This window comes from Scleropages formosus, chromosome 25 (genome assembly GCF_900964775.1).
Source record: "Scleropages formosus chromosome 25, fSclFor1.1, whole genome shotgun sequence".
In the NCBI taxonomy this organism is placed as follows: domain Eukaryota; kingdom Metazoa; phylum Chordata; class Actinopteri; order Osteoglossiformes; family Osteoglossidae; genus Scleropages; species Scleropages formosus.
Genome location: NC_041830.1, coordinates 4,203,985 through 4,220,427, shown reverse-complemented (window position 1 = coordinate 4,220,427; position 16,443 = coordinate 4,203,985). Strand labels below are relative to the sequence as shown.

General features: G+C 43.2%; 1 protein-coding gene across 5 annotated transcripts in view; it reads left to right on the top strand.

The window, feature by feature from the left end:
- Positions 1-16,443, top strand: part of LOC108928239 (arginine-glutamic acid dipeptide repeats protein-like) — a 145,145-nt gene that overhangs the window by 122,931 nt on the left and 5,771 nt on the right. For all 5 annotated transcript variants that reach the window (XM_018742092.2, XM_018742093.2, XM_029249189.1 and 2 more), the window contains 6 exons: positions 9,082-9,244; positions 9,464-9,556; positions 10,301-10,500; positions 11,390-11,551; positions 13,564-13,674; positions 13,970-15,180. In XM_018742092.2, coding sequence (XP_018597608.1) covers positions 9,082-9,244; positions 9,464-9,556; positions 10,301-10,500; positions 11,390-11,551; positions 13,564-13,674; positions 13,970-15,180 — 1,940 coding nt within the window. The remainder of the gene's footprint in view (positions 1-9,081; positions 9,245-9,463; positions 9,557-10,300; positions 10,501-11,389; positions 11,552-13,563; positions 13,675-13,969; positions 15,181-16,443) is intronic.

The following is a 16,443-nucleotide window of genomic DNA, read 5'->3' as shown; positions in this document are numbered from 1 at the left end:
AATGGAGCCCCTGGGCTTCTGGCCAGGGAGTGCAGTGGAGGGGAGGGGTGGCTCTTGTAAGTGCTTGGAGGTGCTGTCTGACTTGCTCACATCAGCACTACCAAGTGGAAGTACCCACTGCCATATAAACACTGTAGGCCTGACTGCTTCTAAGGAATTTTTTTTTCTTTCCTCCCCTTCCTTCTTAATCCAAGTTTACAAGATGAAGAGGCTAACAGTCCCAAAACTTCCTCCAGTGTCTGATTTTAATATTTTTAAGCCCTTTTCTAAGATTACATTGTGCATTCCTACTTACTCATTGAAATGTCTTCTGATTTTCTGATTCTAAAAGTACTCTTGTGAATTTGGTCCTATATACCTTTCTGTTATATAAATAGAAGTGATGTTGGTCTGTCTATCACATGGCTTCATGCTTGTTTTGATCACATGTGTTGTTTATGTCACAGAGTACTTTTGGTCTGTAAGGATGTTTGGCTTCAGTTGTGAATTGGGGAGTACTGCTCTTTGGGCTAGGTTCATTGTACATGGCTGGTAACAGTGAGAAGTTTTGAAATTATTATTATTATTGCTGCAGACATTACTACAGAAAACCTGGAAAAGATGCAAGATTTTTTCAGTGTAGCTTTGTGCAAATCCTTTTCAGGAAGGAAGCAAGTGTCTGTCCTTGTCACAAACTGTTGTAGATGGCCGTGCTTGTTAAAATATAGTTTGTGCCGTTACATTTGAACAATGTGCCATTTACTGTTGCTTCTTTGATACTTCATGAGAAGGAAAGGTAAGTTGCTAACGACAGGCTCAGTATTGCATTTGTTTTGGTCAAGAATGTCATGATTTTGGTGGACCTGTTTTGCTGTGTCCCTATGCCAGCAGTTTACGTTTTGCAAAAGTTTGCTGAACTTTTACATTTGCAACATGTCATGTATTGAAGTTAAACCCCTTCCCCATCAGTCGTTCCTACATCTCTGGATGATGAAACGAAGTCATTGTTTTTCTTCTTGGCTACAAGAAGACAGTGAATACTTTGCTTATAACTGCTTTGTGTTTATCATATTGAGGGTAATGAGTTAATTGACTGTAATGCAGCACAAAATCTTTCATAGTGAAGGGGGATCAGGAAACTGAAAAATTTGACATATCAGATGTCTTCAACAGTATCAAATATGTGTAGTCCTTTCAGATCTTTCTCTTCTAAGGTGATGGTCTCCTTGAGAGACCATGATCTTAGTGTTTGTTGTAAGTAATGTGTGTCAAAAGCATCTCAGAAATAAATTAACCTGCAGAATTACATCTTTATTTCAGTTGCTGAACTGTGGTAAACTTATTTATTGCTCAGTGTTCAGAATATAAATTTGAGCTCATACTCCTGAGCTTTGTTACGCTCACTATATCAGAAAACAAATGTCATTTTTGTTTCATAATGCATCTGTGAGAAACGTCTTCAAACCCAAGAAACTTTACATAGAGAAATCTTATTTGCGGTGTACTCTACCATCATGGTACAAATTGCAAACAGGCTGCTCTATTAAACACTTCCTGTTAATTCCGTCACGAGGAACTGGGGGTGCCCCTGGCTCATCCTTAGCAAGCCTGAAAAGCAGGCTAGGAATTCCGGAGTTTTTGCAAGTTTACATTTCTAAAGTACAGTTAACCTGTCACATTCCACCATATGAGCTAATATACATCTCACAAGTAGCTCCATAAAGGTTCACCCATTCAACCATTTCTAATCACAAAAATATTACACACATTTATCATGCACATGTGAGATTGGGGGTCTCCTTGAAGCTCCCCACCACAAACTGCACAAACCAACCATGATTTGTTAGTGCTGCATTTGAGCTGTGAAAATTAGTTTGTGCCATTGTTGTTTTTTGAGATGCATCCTGGCAAAAATGTTAGTAACGTCACCGAGCCCCCCTAAAACGGCATAGACGCGAGAATTTGGGCTCGTTCATTTGTGCCATTCAAACTGTGCTTCTCTCTGGTTTTGTTGATAATAGATTGTTTACATTGCACGTGACCTCAACCCCCCCCCCAACAACGTAAATAGTCCAATTCGGGCTCATTATTTAGTGCTTCATTTGTGCCATTTAGACCGCGGTTCTCTCTCTTACTTGTTTAGATATTAATGATTATATGACACATTGGATTTGGGGATATTAAGCATGAGCACGATCAAAAAACTGGTGCATTTCTGTGAACGCTATTGCTTCATCCAGGTCAACACAACAAGTAGGGTGGGGGACACACCATACAAGTAGATTTAAAAATATCATGATGCAACAATTCAACTCAAAAGATGTACACATTCTGTACAATGTTTCCAGTGTCCACTTTGACTTCTTCACTTAAAGTATTGACTATGTGTACATGTTTTGAGTAGAATTGTTGAACTGGTGTGTAGCTAGTGATCAGGTTTTGTAAATACTGGGGAGCAGATCTCTTGATGGTTTTGTAGTCTCTAACCAGAGTCCTGAACTTGATCTGGGCAGATTCAAGAAGCTAATGCACAGAGATGAGGATGTATTTAGGAAGACTTCAGCAGGTCAAGCACAACTCCTGCAGCAGCATTCTGTATCAACTGGAGAGGTTTCATGGCAGAGCCCAGAAGGCCAGACGGGAGAGTGTTTACATTTATTCATTTGGCTGGCATTTTTTTTCCCCCAACATGACAAGTAGAAATCTACTTAATTTACCCATTTATACAGCTGGGTAATTTTACTAGCACAATTTAGGGTAAGTACTTTGCTTGAGGGTACTACAGCTGGAGGTGGGATTTGAACCTGCAACCTTTGGGTAGGTTGGTTTTTCTGTCTGTCTCGCTCCCCAGGTCCGGGTAGGATATCGCCGTGGCTTGGACCAGAAGTTGCGTAGAGTTTGTGGCATAGTAGCAGATCCTGCAGATGTTCTGCAGGACTGGATTGTGGCTTTGATATGTTGAGAGAAACGGGCTTTAATAAATTATTACTCCGTTTCTTAGCTGATGAGGTCAGCAGTTCTCCATCAGAGGACAGACCAGCTGGGAGATGAAGGATCTCTTTTGGCGAGGTTGAATTGTACATGCTGATGAGACATCCAGTCAGAGAGGCCAGCAGCAAGGCGCAAGGAAATGTTTGGGTATTGTGGGAAGAGAATGCTTAGGAGCTGATGACAGGGATCAGGTGTAGTTTGAGAAGACTTGAGGGGCCCAGTACTGATTCCTGTGAGATGCCAGTTGCAGGAGGCTGAGGGGATGAGAAACCCTGTCAGACCCCTTGGTAGGATCTGTCTGATAAGTAGGGCTCGACCCATTTCTGTGCAGTTCCTTTGATGCGAAGCTGTCCAAGAGAGTTGAGTAGAATCCAGTGGCTAACAGTGTTAAATGTTGCAGACAGGTTGACAAGGACTGAGGAGAGGGAAGGCTGCTCTAGCCAACTGGAAAGCTTCTGACACTGCCAGGAGAGCTGTCTTGCAGGAATGTCCAACTTTGAGTCCACATCGATATCCATTGCAGCGATTTGTTCTGGATGAGGAATGCAGATATCTGATCAGGTTTTTCCAGAGTTTTTGACAGAAAAAGGAGGAGGGAGACTGGCTTGTAACTCTGGATCCAGAGAGGGTTTCTGCAACAGTGAAGGGGGGGCAGTTTTGAAGGTGGATAGGAAGCAGCCAGAGAAGAGTGAGGAGTTGATTTACATTTATTCACTTAGTGACTTACACTGTTAAGGTTACAATTATTTACCCATTTATAGAGCTGGGTAATTTTACTGGTGCAATTTAGGGTATGTACCTTGCTCAAGGGTAATACAGATGGAGGTGGGGATTGAACCTGCAACCTTTGGATCCAAAGGCAGTAGGTCTAACCGCTATGCTACTGGCTGCCCCGGGGATATGTTGGAGGTAAGTTGCAGGGAAACGGCCTGTAGTTTCAAAGGGGTGGGATCAAGGGTGCAGGTGGTGGCTCTGTGCGACAGCATGAGGTTGGAGATTTTCCTTACGGGATTAAATGAGAACGTGACTTCGCAGTGAGGTCCGGCATTATTGGGGCATGTGGATGCCAAGACCTTGTGGCTCATGGAGTGGACTTTGTCTCTGAGAGACAAGGTGAAATAGTCAGTGGTAAGAGAATAGGGATGAGAAGGTGGCGAGGAGTCTGTCTGGATTAATTGCAGACTGTTTGATTGAGAAAGTGGTTTGAGCTGAAGAAACAGCTGAGTGGAAGGTCACGAGGATATTGTTGTCAATTTCCAGGTCCATGAGTCTTTGATTTCTGCCATTGTCACTGTGCAGCCTAGTATTTGGTCCTGTTAGTACATCAGATAGCCATGGGGTGGAATTGTGTGCTTGTTTGGATGCTGGAGGACAGAGAGAGAGTCTTGAGAGGAGGATATATCTGACAGGAAGACAGTAGTAGCATTGTCTGTACACAGTTCATGGGATTGTGCAACAGAAGGCTGATAGAGTAGTGTAGCAGAGGGAAAGGGAAGAGGGTGTGACAGATTTTAGGATGTGGCAGAAGGTGACAAAGGGTATAAAAACACTAGAGGGGTTTAGTAGTGGTGATGCAGGACCGGAAGAAGATAAAAAAAAAAAATGATCAGGCACATGTAACAGAGAACAGGACAGCTACAGTTTTAAGAGAAGACAAGGTCAAGGTGATTGCTGGCCTTTTGAATAGCGGAGAACTGGGACAAAGGGAGGTCGAAGGACTGCAGGAGCAACAGAAAGTTGCTTGCATCCATGTCCCTGACATGAAGGTTGAGATCACCCAGGAAAATCAAGAGTGTTGTCCCCTTGGAGTGCTCAACAAAATATCAGGGTCATCCAGGAAGCAGCCAGGAGAGCGATGGAGAACAACCACGGCGAGTGTGGTCCGGGCAGTGATTGCGACAACATGCAATTCCACAGAGGACAGATCAGAGAGGTTGAGAGGGAAAGCAGAATATTCCCACTGGGGAGAGATGAGCAGGCCTGTGCCTCCAGCTTTGCCAGTAGGATAAGGGGTGTGGGAGGAGTAGTAGTTTGTGGAGTTCTCACATTTGGAATGTACAGATCCTTTCCAGGTCTCACTATGAAGTATGAAGCTAGGCCCACTTTAACATTATTCATTTAGCAGAAGCATTTCTTCAGAGCAACTTGGTTATTTTAGTAATTTAGTACTATTGAACTTTTGTTCAATTTGACTGGAAATACGGCTTTTTTGTTTTCACAAGTCAAAGATCTTTATTGATTCTCTCTCCCTTTTCTCCATTGAAACCCTGAAGCCTTTGCCAGTTAGTCTTAACTGTTTGGCTCTCTGTGACAACAGAGGTTATACATGGCTTTGTCACAAATCTGCCAGAGAAAATAGAAACCATCTGCGCTTGCCCAGCCCTGAGCAGTGTGCATTTTTCTGAGTTCTGCAGATGTATGACTTCAGCCCCCACCCTCTGCTTTGTGCTTGGATCATGCACACAGGGTGGGAGAGTGTAAACTGTCATATGACCCGTTTTGGATGGCTGGCATGCACCGTAAATAGCTTGATTTGTGCTATACATGTACACCATTCCAACGAGAGGGCTGGACCACTTGCTCTTTCTTGCGGGGGTCTTGGATGGGACAGGTGAAGCTTATAGGGAGGGGGAAAAAAGCAAAGGATTTAGCCCATTTCCCAGTGTTTATCTGTGAATGTTTGTTACATTACATTTATTTTCTCCAAAGCGACTTATAATGGTTGTCTACCTACAATTATTTACCCATTTGCACAGCTGGGTAATTTATAGTAAGTACCTTGTTCAAGAGTACTACACCTGGAGGTGGGGATCAAACCTGCAACCTTTGGGTCTAAAGGCAGCTGCTCTAACCACTACACTACCAGCTGTCCCTGTAGTTCATGTATTCATTGCAGTAGATCAATCAGCTCATCATATTTTATTGAAATCGTTTCAAGATCTTTTAGTATATGTGTCAGAGGAAATAAAAAGAAATTTCAATAGGTAAATTACAAGTGTCTCATAATCGAAGGCTCTTTTTTAGAAAAAATCAGCATTTACACTTTAATGGTAGAGTTCTTCTTGCATTTGTTAATTTCGCTGATGCTTTTCTCTAAAGCAACTTACAATGTTAAGGTTACAATTATTTACCCATTTATAGAGCTGGGAAATTTTTATTGGAGGAGTTTAGGGTGGGTACCTTGCTCAAGGGTTCTACAACCGGATGTGCGGATCAAACTTGCAACCTTTAGAGCCAAAGGCAGTAGCACTAACCACTATGCTACCGGCTGTCTCCTTTTCGCTTGGAATCTCTTTGAATACATGGTTAGGAAAAACTTATGCTCATGTAGTAGAAGCCTGTAAGTGGTTAAATGACTTGGATTAGCATTATCTAAGAAGGAAGAAGACATTGCCTGAGTTTGGGATTACATGAAGGGGTGATGGTACCCTCTTTGACTTTTGGTTCCATGCTGCCTGCACACTCTCTTGCTTTGCTTAATTGATTGTTCAAATCAGGCCCACAGTATCCTGGAGCCACAGAATACTGAGCTAGTCATGTTAACCCTGTTTGGCATGTCAGGGTCCCTGGATGGGGCCCTGTGTGAGTGTTGCAGGTGTTGGTGTCTCCCTCGCATGTCAAAGCGCAATAATACGCAGCACCAACAAGGGCGTTTGCTGCCTACATGTTATATGGAAAATGCAACTCTTCTTCCAAATCCTACAGCCAATAACATGCCATATAATTACCTCATTATTTGTTTGATAATCATGAAGTGATTCACTTAACTTGTGCATCCAAACCTCTGTCTGTTAGTGTTAGGAATTTGTTTCATTATGGGAAAGATAGTAAATTAAAGGAGAATGCCTGTTGGCTGTAGCGGGTGTGTGTATTAATTTACTTGATTTTTATCCATACTGACTTGCAATGTAAAGCTGCCTACAACTATTCACCTACTTAGACAGCTGAATAATTTTAATGGAGTTGCTTTGGGTAAGTGCCTTGCTCAAGGGTACTGCAGCAATAGGTGATATTTGAATTGGTGACCTTCAGACCCAAAGGCAGAAGCACTAATCATTGCTCTACCTGTGAGCGGGGAGGTAATGTCGGCATCTGTTGAATACCTGCGAGGTTTCCTTTTAACGGAATGATTTGGGATAGAGTAGAGCTACTTTATTATTAGCAAGTTTAGCTGATTCTTTTTCTGCTATAGATAGGCACGTCTTAAGTACTCTTTGCACTCGGAGACCGGAAGCCGCTCTGGGTTTCCCGAGCACGGTCTGGAAGCAAGACAACAAAGATAAACGTGCATTACGCTGGTATTCGGAGAACTGCATTGCTTTGGGCGAAAGTGTCTGCTAAATGAAACAGTGGACATGTAAATACAAGGGAAATGGCATTAGTTTCCAAAATGTGCTGCTTATTAACATACCTGTTAATGACCTCATTAAGTGTTTAAGTCACAGTGTTTATCGTGCTGAACTCATGGGTTGGTTATTGTGTAGTTTTTGAGACCTCTACAGGGGAACTGTGGCCTGTACACATCTCCTGGAGGTGGAGGGTGTTGTCATGCAGTCAGCTGATGGTTGACTAAAAAGCCGCTAATGGAATGCCATAGTAGGTATGTTTTTGTGAACCCTGGGTTCTGAAGCAAGAATCCAGAGGCATGTAGAGTAGAACAGCGAGGTGTCCTTATGTCTTAGGTGCTTGAAAATGTGCCTTATTCTAGTGTCACTTAATTATCACAAGACATTACACACTGTAAGGGTGAGTCCTACAGGGGCCTGTTTAATCTACAATTATTCATTTAGCTGATGCTTTTCTCCAAAGTGACTTGGCGTTAAGCTACTTACTCGCAAAAACATTGCGAGCTCCACTATTACAGCTGTGGAGCTCGGTGCTGCTGTTTCGAGCTGAAGTTTAGTCTTATCAGATTGTTAGTTTACTCACATATACACATTCAACATGAAAATGTTGAAACTAGAGCATTATTGATATATGTCACATGTCATCCTCTGACAAGGTGTAATTTTCATCAACCATGATAATTTTATCAGGAACACTATTTCTGGAATGTCTGCTTATCCACATTATGGCCCCTTGACTTTTTTCCTTTCCCTCTGTAAGGGAAGGGAAGAAATGCATCACCCATTTGCTTTGTAGATGTTCAGTAGTCACTGTATAGGAGTCTGAATTGTTATGCAACTAGCTTCTTGCAGCTGATCTCCTTTCCTGGTCACCCTCGGAAATCCCTGATTAGAACCTGCACAGCTCATCTGACTGTGGAGGCTTTGACTTATTCTGGAGTATTACTGAATTTATGGAAAGTGTGCTTCCTGACATGCATTACCGTTGTGTGTAAATCAAATTTGGAGAGTACAGCATAAATAGTCATTATGTTGATCTTGCTGCCAGTAGTTTTGTTTCACTGGGTATCTTTGCATGTAAGATTTTTGACTTGATTCACATTATGGCTCCTCAGCATATGGAGAATAGTGGTTTTATGTTGAATTACTCCAGAGCAGCAGTGCTCAAGGCGAAGCAGAAGGCACTTACTGTACCTCTGATGCCAAGAATTGTTGATACTGGACATAAATTATTCTGAAATCGCATCAGTGCAAGTCCTCTCATTGTGCCACCATCACTTTCACGTTCAGCAGTCACCATTATACACACAACAGAAGACCGTTTGATGTTAATAAGAAAAGTAACAGTCCTAGATGCGGTTTCTCATGGTCAAGTGTCTTGTTGGCTGTAAATAAAGCTATTTAGTCCCACAATAACCTGTCTCCCCCCCCCCCCCTCCGTCTGCTGTGTGTGCTCTGCCTAAGGTGCTACATTGCTTTGTACATGCTTTTGTTTGAGGGTTAGGCGTGCATTTGCAGCCAAAATTATTTAAAGTTGAAGTATTTAAAAAAGAACATGGGTACACATTAATAGTTTGTGAGTCACCTGCTTCTTTTGTGTCATTTTAGGAAAAAGTTGCTGTTTCTGGAAAGAATGTAACAGTGCCAGTGGAGTGTACTGTAAAGGAGTGTGTGCACACTTTGGGACAGGAGTGTTTCTCAGAACCCTGAGGTTTTTGTCCACACCGGTCTGACTCAACGCTGTGTGTTCTTGTTAATCATGCAGGGGGAACTGATCACTTTTTACTACTACTGGAAGAAGACCCCCGAGGCAGCAGGTTCACGTGCCCACCGGAGGCATCGCCGTCAGCCCGTCTTCCGACGGATCAAGACACGCACAGCCTCTACTCCTGTCAACACTCCATCCCGGCCACCCTCTAGCGAGTTCTGTGAGTGGCGATGAAAAGTGCTCATCACACATACCCAACATGCACACTGTTAGCATCTTTTTGTTAATATTATGAATCCTGTGCCAGGCTGACACAATTTTCATTTTATGCTGTTTTTATACCTTGTCAGGCCAACCAAGTGATGTGCATGTATGAGCCTCTGGGTAGTGGGTATTACTTGATGTGGTTGGGCTGAATTATGCTCTTCCTGTGTTGTAGTGGACCTCAGCTCGGCCAGTGAGGATGACTTTGACAGCGAGGACAGCGAGCAGGAGCTGAAAGGCTACGCTTGCCGTCACTGCTTCAGCACCAGTAAGCTGCCTCCCCCCCCCCCCTCCCCCTCCCCTCCTCTCCTCTAGCGCACACTCGCAGCAGATCAGGGAACGATGTAGTGGCTCTTTCCATTCGTGTTCACAATGCGAGGGCAGCCATTGGTAGTTGGGCACCCAGAGGTTGTCTCAGTTCCATCAGCATAATTCATTCTTATACTAAATGATTGTTTTATCAGAATTATTGTTTACTGTTTCTTTAACGTCATTAGGTGACTATTCCACATCTAAAGCCCACCTTTGACTCCACATCTTTATTGCTGTTTTATTACTAGCATGTTTCTTGAAATGGCTGCTATATCTAGATGAAAATCCAAAGTATTTTTTTTTCTTTTTGTTATTCTCCAATGGTTCAAAGGCTTTAGAGCTGTGTGCGTGGTGTTAATACTTTAAATGACCAATGTGGATTTTTTTTTTGTGTGTGTGTGTGTGTGTACTGAGGTGCTTTAAGAAAATCTTTCATCATAACATGCAGTACTTTTTCAGGTATCAGTGCTGTCTGAATGAAAGTTTATCAGTCGAACAGAGATTTGCTGTGTGAGAGTATGTGTGTACCTTGGTGAATAAGGTGTGTGGGCTGATAACACTATGCAGTATCTGTTGGAAGTCGCTTTGGAGAAAAGCATCTGCTAAATAAATAAATTTAAATGTAATGTGAATGTTGCACTTTGATGCACGCTTCCTGTATGGTACATTTCCTGCACGGCTTGACTGCTGGAATTCTCAGCCTCCAAGGACTGGCACCACGGGGGCCGGGAGAACATCCTGCTTTGCACCGACTGCCGCCTCCACTTCAAGAAGTACGGAGAGCTACCACCTATTGAGAGGCCAGTTGACCCACCTCCCTTCATGTTTAAACCTGTCAAGGAGGAGGAGGATGGACCTGGCGGGAAGCACAACATGAGAACCCGGCGCAGTCGTGGTTCGGTATGGCCCAGTTCTCTCAACATGCATTTTCTCTCTCTTTTTTTTTTTTTTTTTTTTTTTTTTTTTTTTTTTTTTTTTTTGTCTTCTTGGGTAACGTGGTGGTACAAAGATTTGCGTAGGTCCCTCTCAGCATGCACGTGCTTGTGCTCCCCACACACGTGAGTTTCCTCCAGGTGCTCCGATTTTCAAAAACACGCCTTTCAGGTTAATTAGTGACTATTTTGCAAGTGGTGTGTGAATATCTTTGCGTCTGGCTAGACTGCGACGGCATGTCGTGTCTGGGGTGTATCCTCCTTAGAGTCTAGTGCCCTGCGACTTCAGTATAGTGGAAGACAACTGGCTGTCGTCGAGCGAGTTCTCTAGTTCTGTGCAGTATCCAATCTGAAGCCATGAAAGCACCATTTAATGTAATTCTGAATTAAAAAATGTCTGTTCCAAGAAAGCATTATAGTTTGTTGGCTTACTGACCTTGAATGACTAAGTGCCTTATGAAAGATATTCTGGCACATATTTGTAGCATTATGCAGCAGTTTGTCTGATATGAGTATGAATTGCCTTCTGCTATAATGTTTAACAATATCGTACCAGTGCTTGCGTTATCGTTGAACACTTTTCCATATTCAGATTTGTTTCCCCATAGCCTTTGAATGTGAAGTAATAGTGGTACTCACTTGTGCTGCAGTTAGCATAATGGAAAGTGGTGTTTTTGTGAGTGCGTGTGTGAGAGAGAGTGATATAAGATGCTAGTGAGCATGTCTGGTTTACTATGAGCCTTTTGCCAGGAAGAAATGGCTCACAGCACCCACTGTGGTGTGTTTGTGGAATGTTGGTGTGCTCTAAATAGTGACCTGACACTGAAATGCTTACCCGTTCCGCGCATTTCTTACAGATGTCCACTCTGCGGAGCGGCCGCAAAAAGCAATCGGGAAGCCCCGACGGCCGCGCCTCACCACCAACAGAGGACCAGCATTCCATTGGACGAGCCTCTCCCAGTGCCGGTAGCACCTCCAGCACAGACAGCAAAGCCGACTCCATTAAGAAGGCCAGCAAGGTGAAACCCATTATCGCTGTATTTAGCAGTATGTGGAGAAGTGCTGTTGGGAGTGGTAGTGATAAACATTGGTGCATATAGTGGAAAGAAACAAAGTCACACACATGTCTGCACCTATGTCTCTTTCTGCTAATGTAATGCACAAATTGTATTTTCTGAAATCTGTGTCGCTTTGGAGAAAAGCATCTGCTAAATCAATAAATGTCAATGTAATGTCTTAACTACAGTTAATTGACCTGTGTTTTTTGTGGCAGTAGACAGCAGTTCTGGTGCTTTTTCTACAAACAATCAAATTAGAGAGTTTGCTGAACTGTGTGTAGATGTCGGAATGTGATAAACTGGGTTAATAGACTGATAAATAGGTGTGTGGCTTCTTGTCTGTTATAAGGATCTAATTATGGTGTTCCAGCTTGGCTTTATTTTTGTTAGTATAAATCAGTCTCCCTTTAAAAGAAGTATACCTGCTGAGATTGTGTTTTAGGTCTCTATTTGAATTTGTGATCTAATTCATATATGCTAACATTATATATAACTTTTTTTTTTTTTTTTCTTCCCCCCCCCATGCATTAGATATTCTCCCTTATTAATAGACTTAGTATGTGTTCTTTCCCCTGTACAAAGTTGGTGCAGCCTGTTTTACTGAAAATACTGAGTGGGTCAGAGAGTTTAGTAAGGCCAGTTCAAACTCATGCTCTCAACTGGCTGGGTTTTCTCAGATATACAGTCCTTTAATATATATATTTCAGGTACCTATGCTGAAATGGAGTAAATTTGTGGTCAGTGAAACTGCCAATACATTTCAACATGATTATTTTAGTTTTTGCCTTTTTTTTTAATAGAAAATCATTTATTCATTTAGCTCATGCCTTTCTCCAAAGTGATGACTACCATCATGCGGATCAAAACAAACAATTTCAATGTGTTATGAAGCCTGTGGCAAGCCACCACAAAATAGTATCACATGCACACAATGTTAATCATTCCCATGTGTGACAAAGGTAGTGTTAACACAAAATAGTGTTTGTACAAAAAAGCTAAAGCGTGTTCATGAGAAAGCTGAAGGCTCCACACAGGAACTTTATAGCTTTTGTTTTGTGCATTCATTTTAAAAAAATAATTTTTATAACACCTCCAGGGCTCTGTATGGAAGATGCTTAAACTCACCTTTATTCCCCCAAGCCAATAAGAGACCTAGGTTGACTGATGGCCATCAACGACCAAAAAAAATTGAGAAAGGAGGTCAGCTGACGATGAAAACAGAAGTGATAGAGCAACAGCTGACAGTGGCTAGTGAAATCCACAGATGGTGTCTTGGTTTGTAGTATTGACTCGATCAGTTTTAGAAAAACTGCAAGTTTTCCAGAAAGATACTATATGTACATGTAGCAGAGTAAATGTATTGCATTACTACCCACCTCTGATTATTTACCTTCTTACACCACCAAGTACTTAATATAGTTGAGACTAACAGTTATGGTGTTTGATATAGGAATTATTCATGGACTTAATTTGCAATGTAAATGTACCGCAGTATTTTTAGCAGATCTGTATTGATTAATCTGTATGCCGGTAAAATTACGCTATAGCAGTGTATAGCAATGATGTCTTTTACTGTGGCAACCATCTGTAGCACTGCTTCATTTGTGGGTTTTTTTTGCTAAGAAATTTTGTTTTGTACACTGTCCAAGCTTACAGGAATAAATAACTAGAGGTAAAATTTTTCTGAACCAACAGACTTGCTAACATCAAAATTCTTTTCTTGTCCTGTAAGCCACTTTGGACAAAAGTAAATGTAAAGCTTATTGTGTTTGAATTGGTAACTCGTATAAAATATATTAATGTGTTCCATGCATAATTTTTAGCATGTCCACAGGAATTTATGCATTTTTTTTTTTTTTTTAAATGAAATTTTTGGCAAGTTGATGGCTCAGGTTTTAACTGACTGTGAAAGGGGTCCTTTTGTACATGGAGCTTTGACCTCAAGTTGATTTTGATCGTTTCGTCCTTAAAAGATAAAGGATGAGGTGCCTTCCTCCATGAAGAGGGCAAAGAGACAGCGGGATAAGGGAACTTCAGACACAGAGGAACCAGAAAGGGCCACTTCCAAGAAGTCCAAGACCCAGGTAAGAGTGGATGTGAGTGTTGCAGAGGCTAGTGGCTGTGTTATTTCCAACAAGCAATCTCTTCCATTTCTAGTTATGGTTTATTTAAACTCTGCAGCAAGTCCAGTACAGTTAATGCAATTTACACTTTTAAATTCAATGTTCCCCAGGCCTTTTTTTGAAAATTTTTCCAATCTTGTTCAGCAGTCTTCAAGGCTCCGTCATATATCCTTATTAATAAGCAGACTGCAGTATGCTGGTCTCACATTTTAAAATGTAAGAGCAGTGCACATCTCTTGTTGACTGGGTCCCACAGGAGCTAAGTCATCCAGATTCCCCATCAGAAGGCGAGGGTGAAGGCGAGAGTTCAGACGGTCGCAGTGTGAACGACGAAGGCAGCAGTGACCCCAAGGATATCGATCAGGACAACCGCAGCTCATCACCCAGTATCTCCAGCCCCCGTGACAACGAGAGCGACTCAGACTCCTCTGCTCAGCAGCAGGCACCACAAGCACAGCACCCTCCTATCATTCAGATGCCCCCAACCACATCGACTGCTGCCACCACCTCTTTGGCACCACCCGTATCTGGGACTTCTGCTGTTTCCCCCCAACCATCTTCATCTATGCTAACCACTTCCATGCAACCACTCATCCAGTCTGGGACACCCCTGCAACCCCAAAGAGTACCCTCCCCCAGCTTGTCCCTGCAGGGTCTTCCTCAGGGTCAAGTTTCTTCTCAGACAGGCAGCCAACCACTGCATTCTCCTCTGCACACACAGTTGCCACCCTTGCCTCACCAACCGCAAGGTGGCTCTGCCCACCTGCCACCCCCACACACCTTGTCGTCCCAACCCTACTCATTGTCCTCCCATTCTCAGGTTTCCCTGACACCTTCTGTCCCCAGTCAGGCCACGCAGCGGTCCCACACACCCCCTTCACAGGTGCAAGCTCCCTCTCAAGGCCCACCCCGGGAGCAGCCGCTTCCCCCCACACCGATGTCCATGCCCCACATCAAGCCTCCACCCACCACCCCTATTCCACAGATTTCCAACCCACAGTCTCACAAGCACCCCCAGCATCTTGCAGCACCCCCCTTCCCGCAGATGCCTTCCAATTTGCCTCCACCACCAGCCCTAAAACCCTTGAGTTCCCTGTCCACACACCACCCACCCCCAGCACATCCACCCCCGCTACAGCTCATGTCCCAGAGCCAGCCACTGCCTCCCCCTGTGCTTACACAGTCCCAAAACCTCCCCCCAGCCCCTCCCGCTAGTTCTGCCTCTCAGGCTCCATTCCCTCCCCATCCTTTCCTCCCAACAGGCTCTTCAGCTTCATCTACCTCTGTGCCCCTGCCTGCCTCTATGAACACCCCTTGCCCAGGACCTTCAGCTTCCCTGGCTGTGCAGATCAAGGAGGAGCCTTTGGATGATCCAGAGGAGCCAGAGAGCCCACCCCCTCCACAGAGGAGCCCTTCCCCCGAGCCAACAGTGGTCAACACCCCAAGTCACGCCAGCCAGTCTGCACGGTACAACACACATGCCCCACCATGACATACATTTATGCTTTTTTCTTTTTCTTCTCCCCACTTGTTTGTTGCCTTGGAGAAACAGATCTAAGTGATTCCACAACAGACTGAAAGCTTTAAATACAGCTGTGCAATTATTAAAAGCACAGTGAGTTTTGCTGGCATGTATTACTCATGTAGCTACCTGTAGAAATGAGTTGCATTAATAGGTCATCACTGGACATTGTGTGTACAAATAAATATATGTAGCGCTTAAGATACAGGGAGAGAAATGGGTCTTGGGACCCTTCTTGAATGTTTGGAGGGATTCAGCAGTTCTGAGGGGGAGCATTTTCCACCATATTGGGGCTAAACTGAGAATGGAATTTTAGTTTTGGAGCTCTTGAAACTGGGACCACCATCTGGCAAATATGGAGGACTGCAGCATTCTTGCTCGGGTGTTACGATTGAGTGGTTCCTATAGGGTCCTGGTGCTTATCGTTTGATCCCTTGTAGACTATAATCAGTCGAACTTGTTATGAGCAGCTACAATAACCATTGGAGTGAGACGGGAAACCTGGTAACACTTTGGCAGTTCAAACACAACTTGTGCTATGGCTTTATGGATTTATGTTTACTTTTCATGAGTGTGACTTAGTGATTTATTTCTTTGTACTGCTGAGTGATCTTTACTGAAGTTATTTGGGGTAAGTATTTTATTCAAGGTATTACAGTAGGAGTCTTTTGTGTGTAAGGGGGCAACTCTTTTCCTTGTGTTATGAGTCTCCCCCTTTTAGTAGTGTTTTAAAGGCTTAATGTCAGAGGCCAGAAAACCAAATGGGGTGTTGCGTGGTCCCAGTTGAGAGAATACCACGGCCTGAAGTAGGGGAGTGCCGTGTGATATGGGCAGATTGTATAAATGTTGTAGAGGAAGTGCATAAAAGACTCTTATTTTGGCTTAATTTTGTGGGGGTAAAGCAGAGACTTGAGTCAAAATGTTAACCCAAAATTTTTGTCAGAATAGCTAACATGGTGGAGTTGTCCAGTTTGAGAGATGGCTCTCAACAGATGGGTGGACCAGTGGAAGTTGAATTAACTGCGTGTGTTCTATATAGCAGTATTAGGAAAAGCCTGTATGCTGCTTGCCAGCCCTTTCTACATGTCCACCCTTACAGCATCCTTACGCAAACAAGAATCCACTTTGCTCTCTAGTGCTTGCAACACAGTTGTGTGTTGTGCTTATAGATGCGTTTATGTATTCCGGTAAAGCTTTCGCTTTGCAGT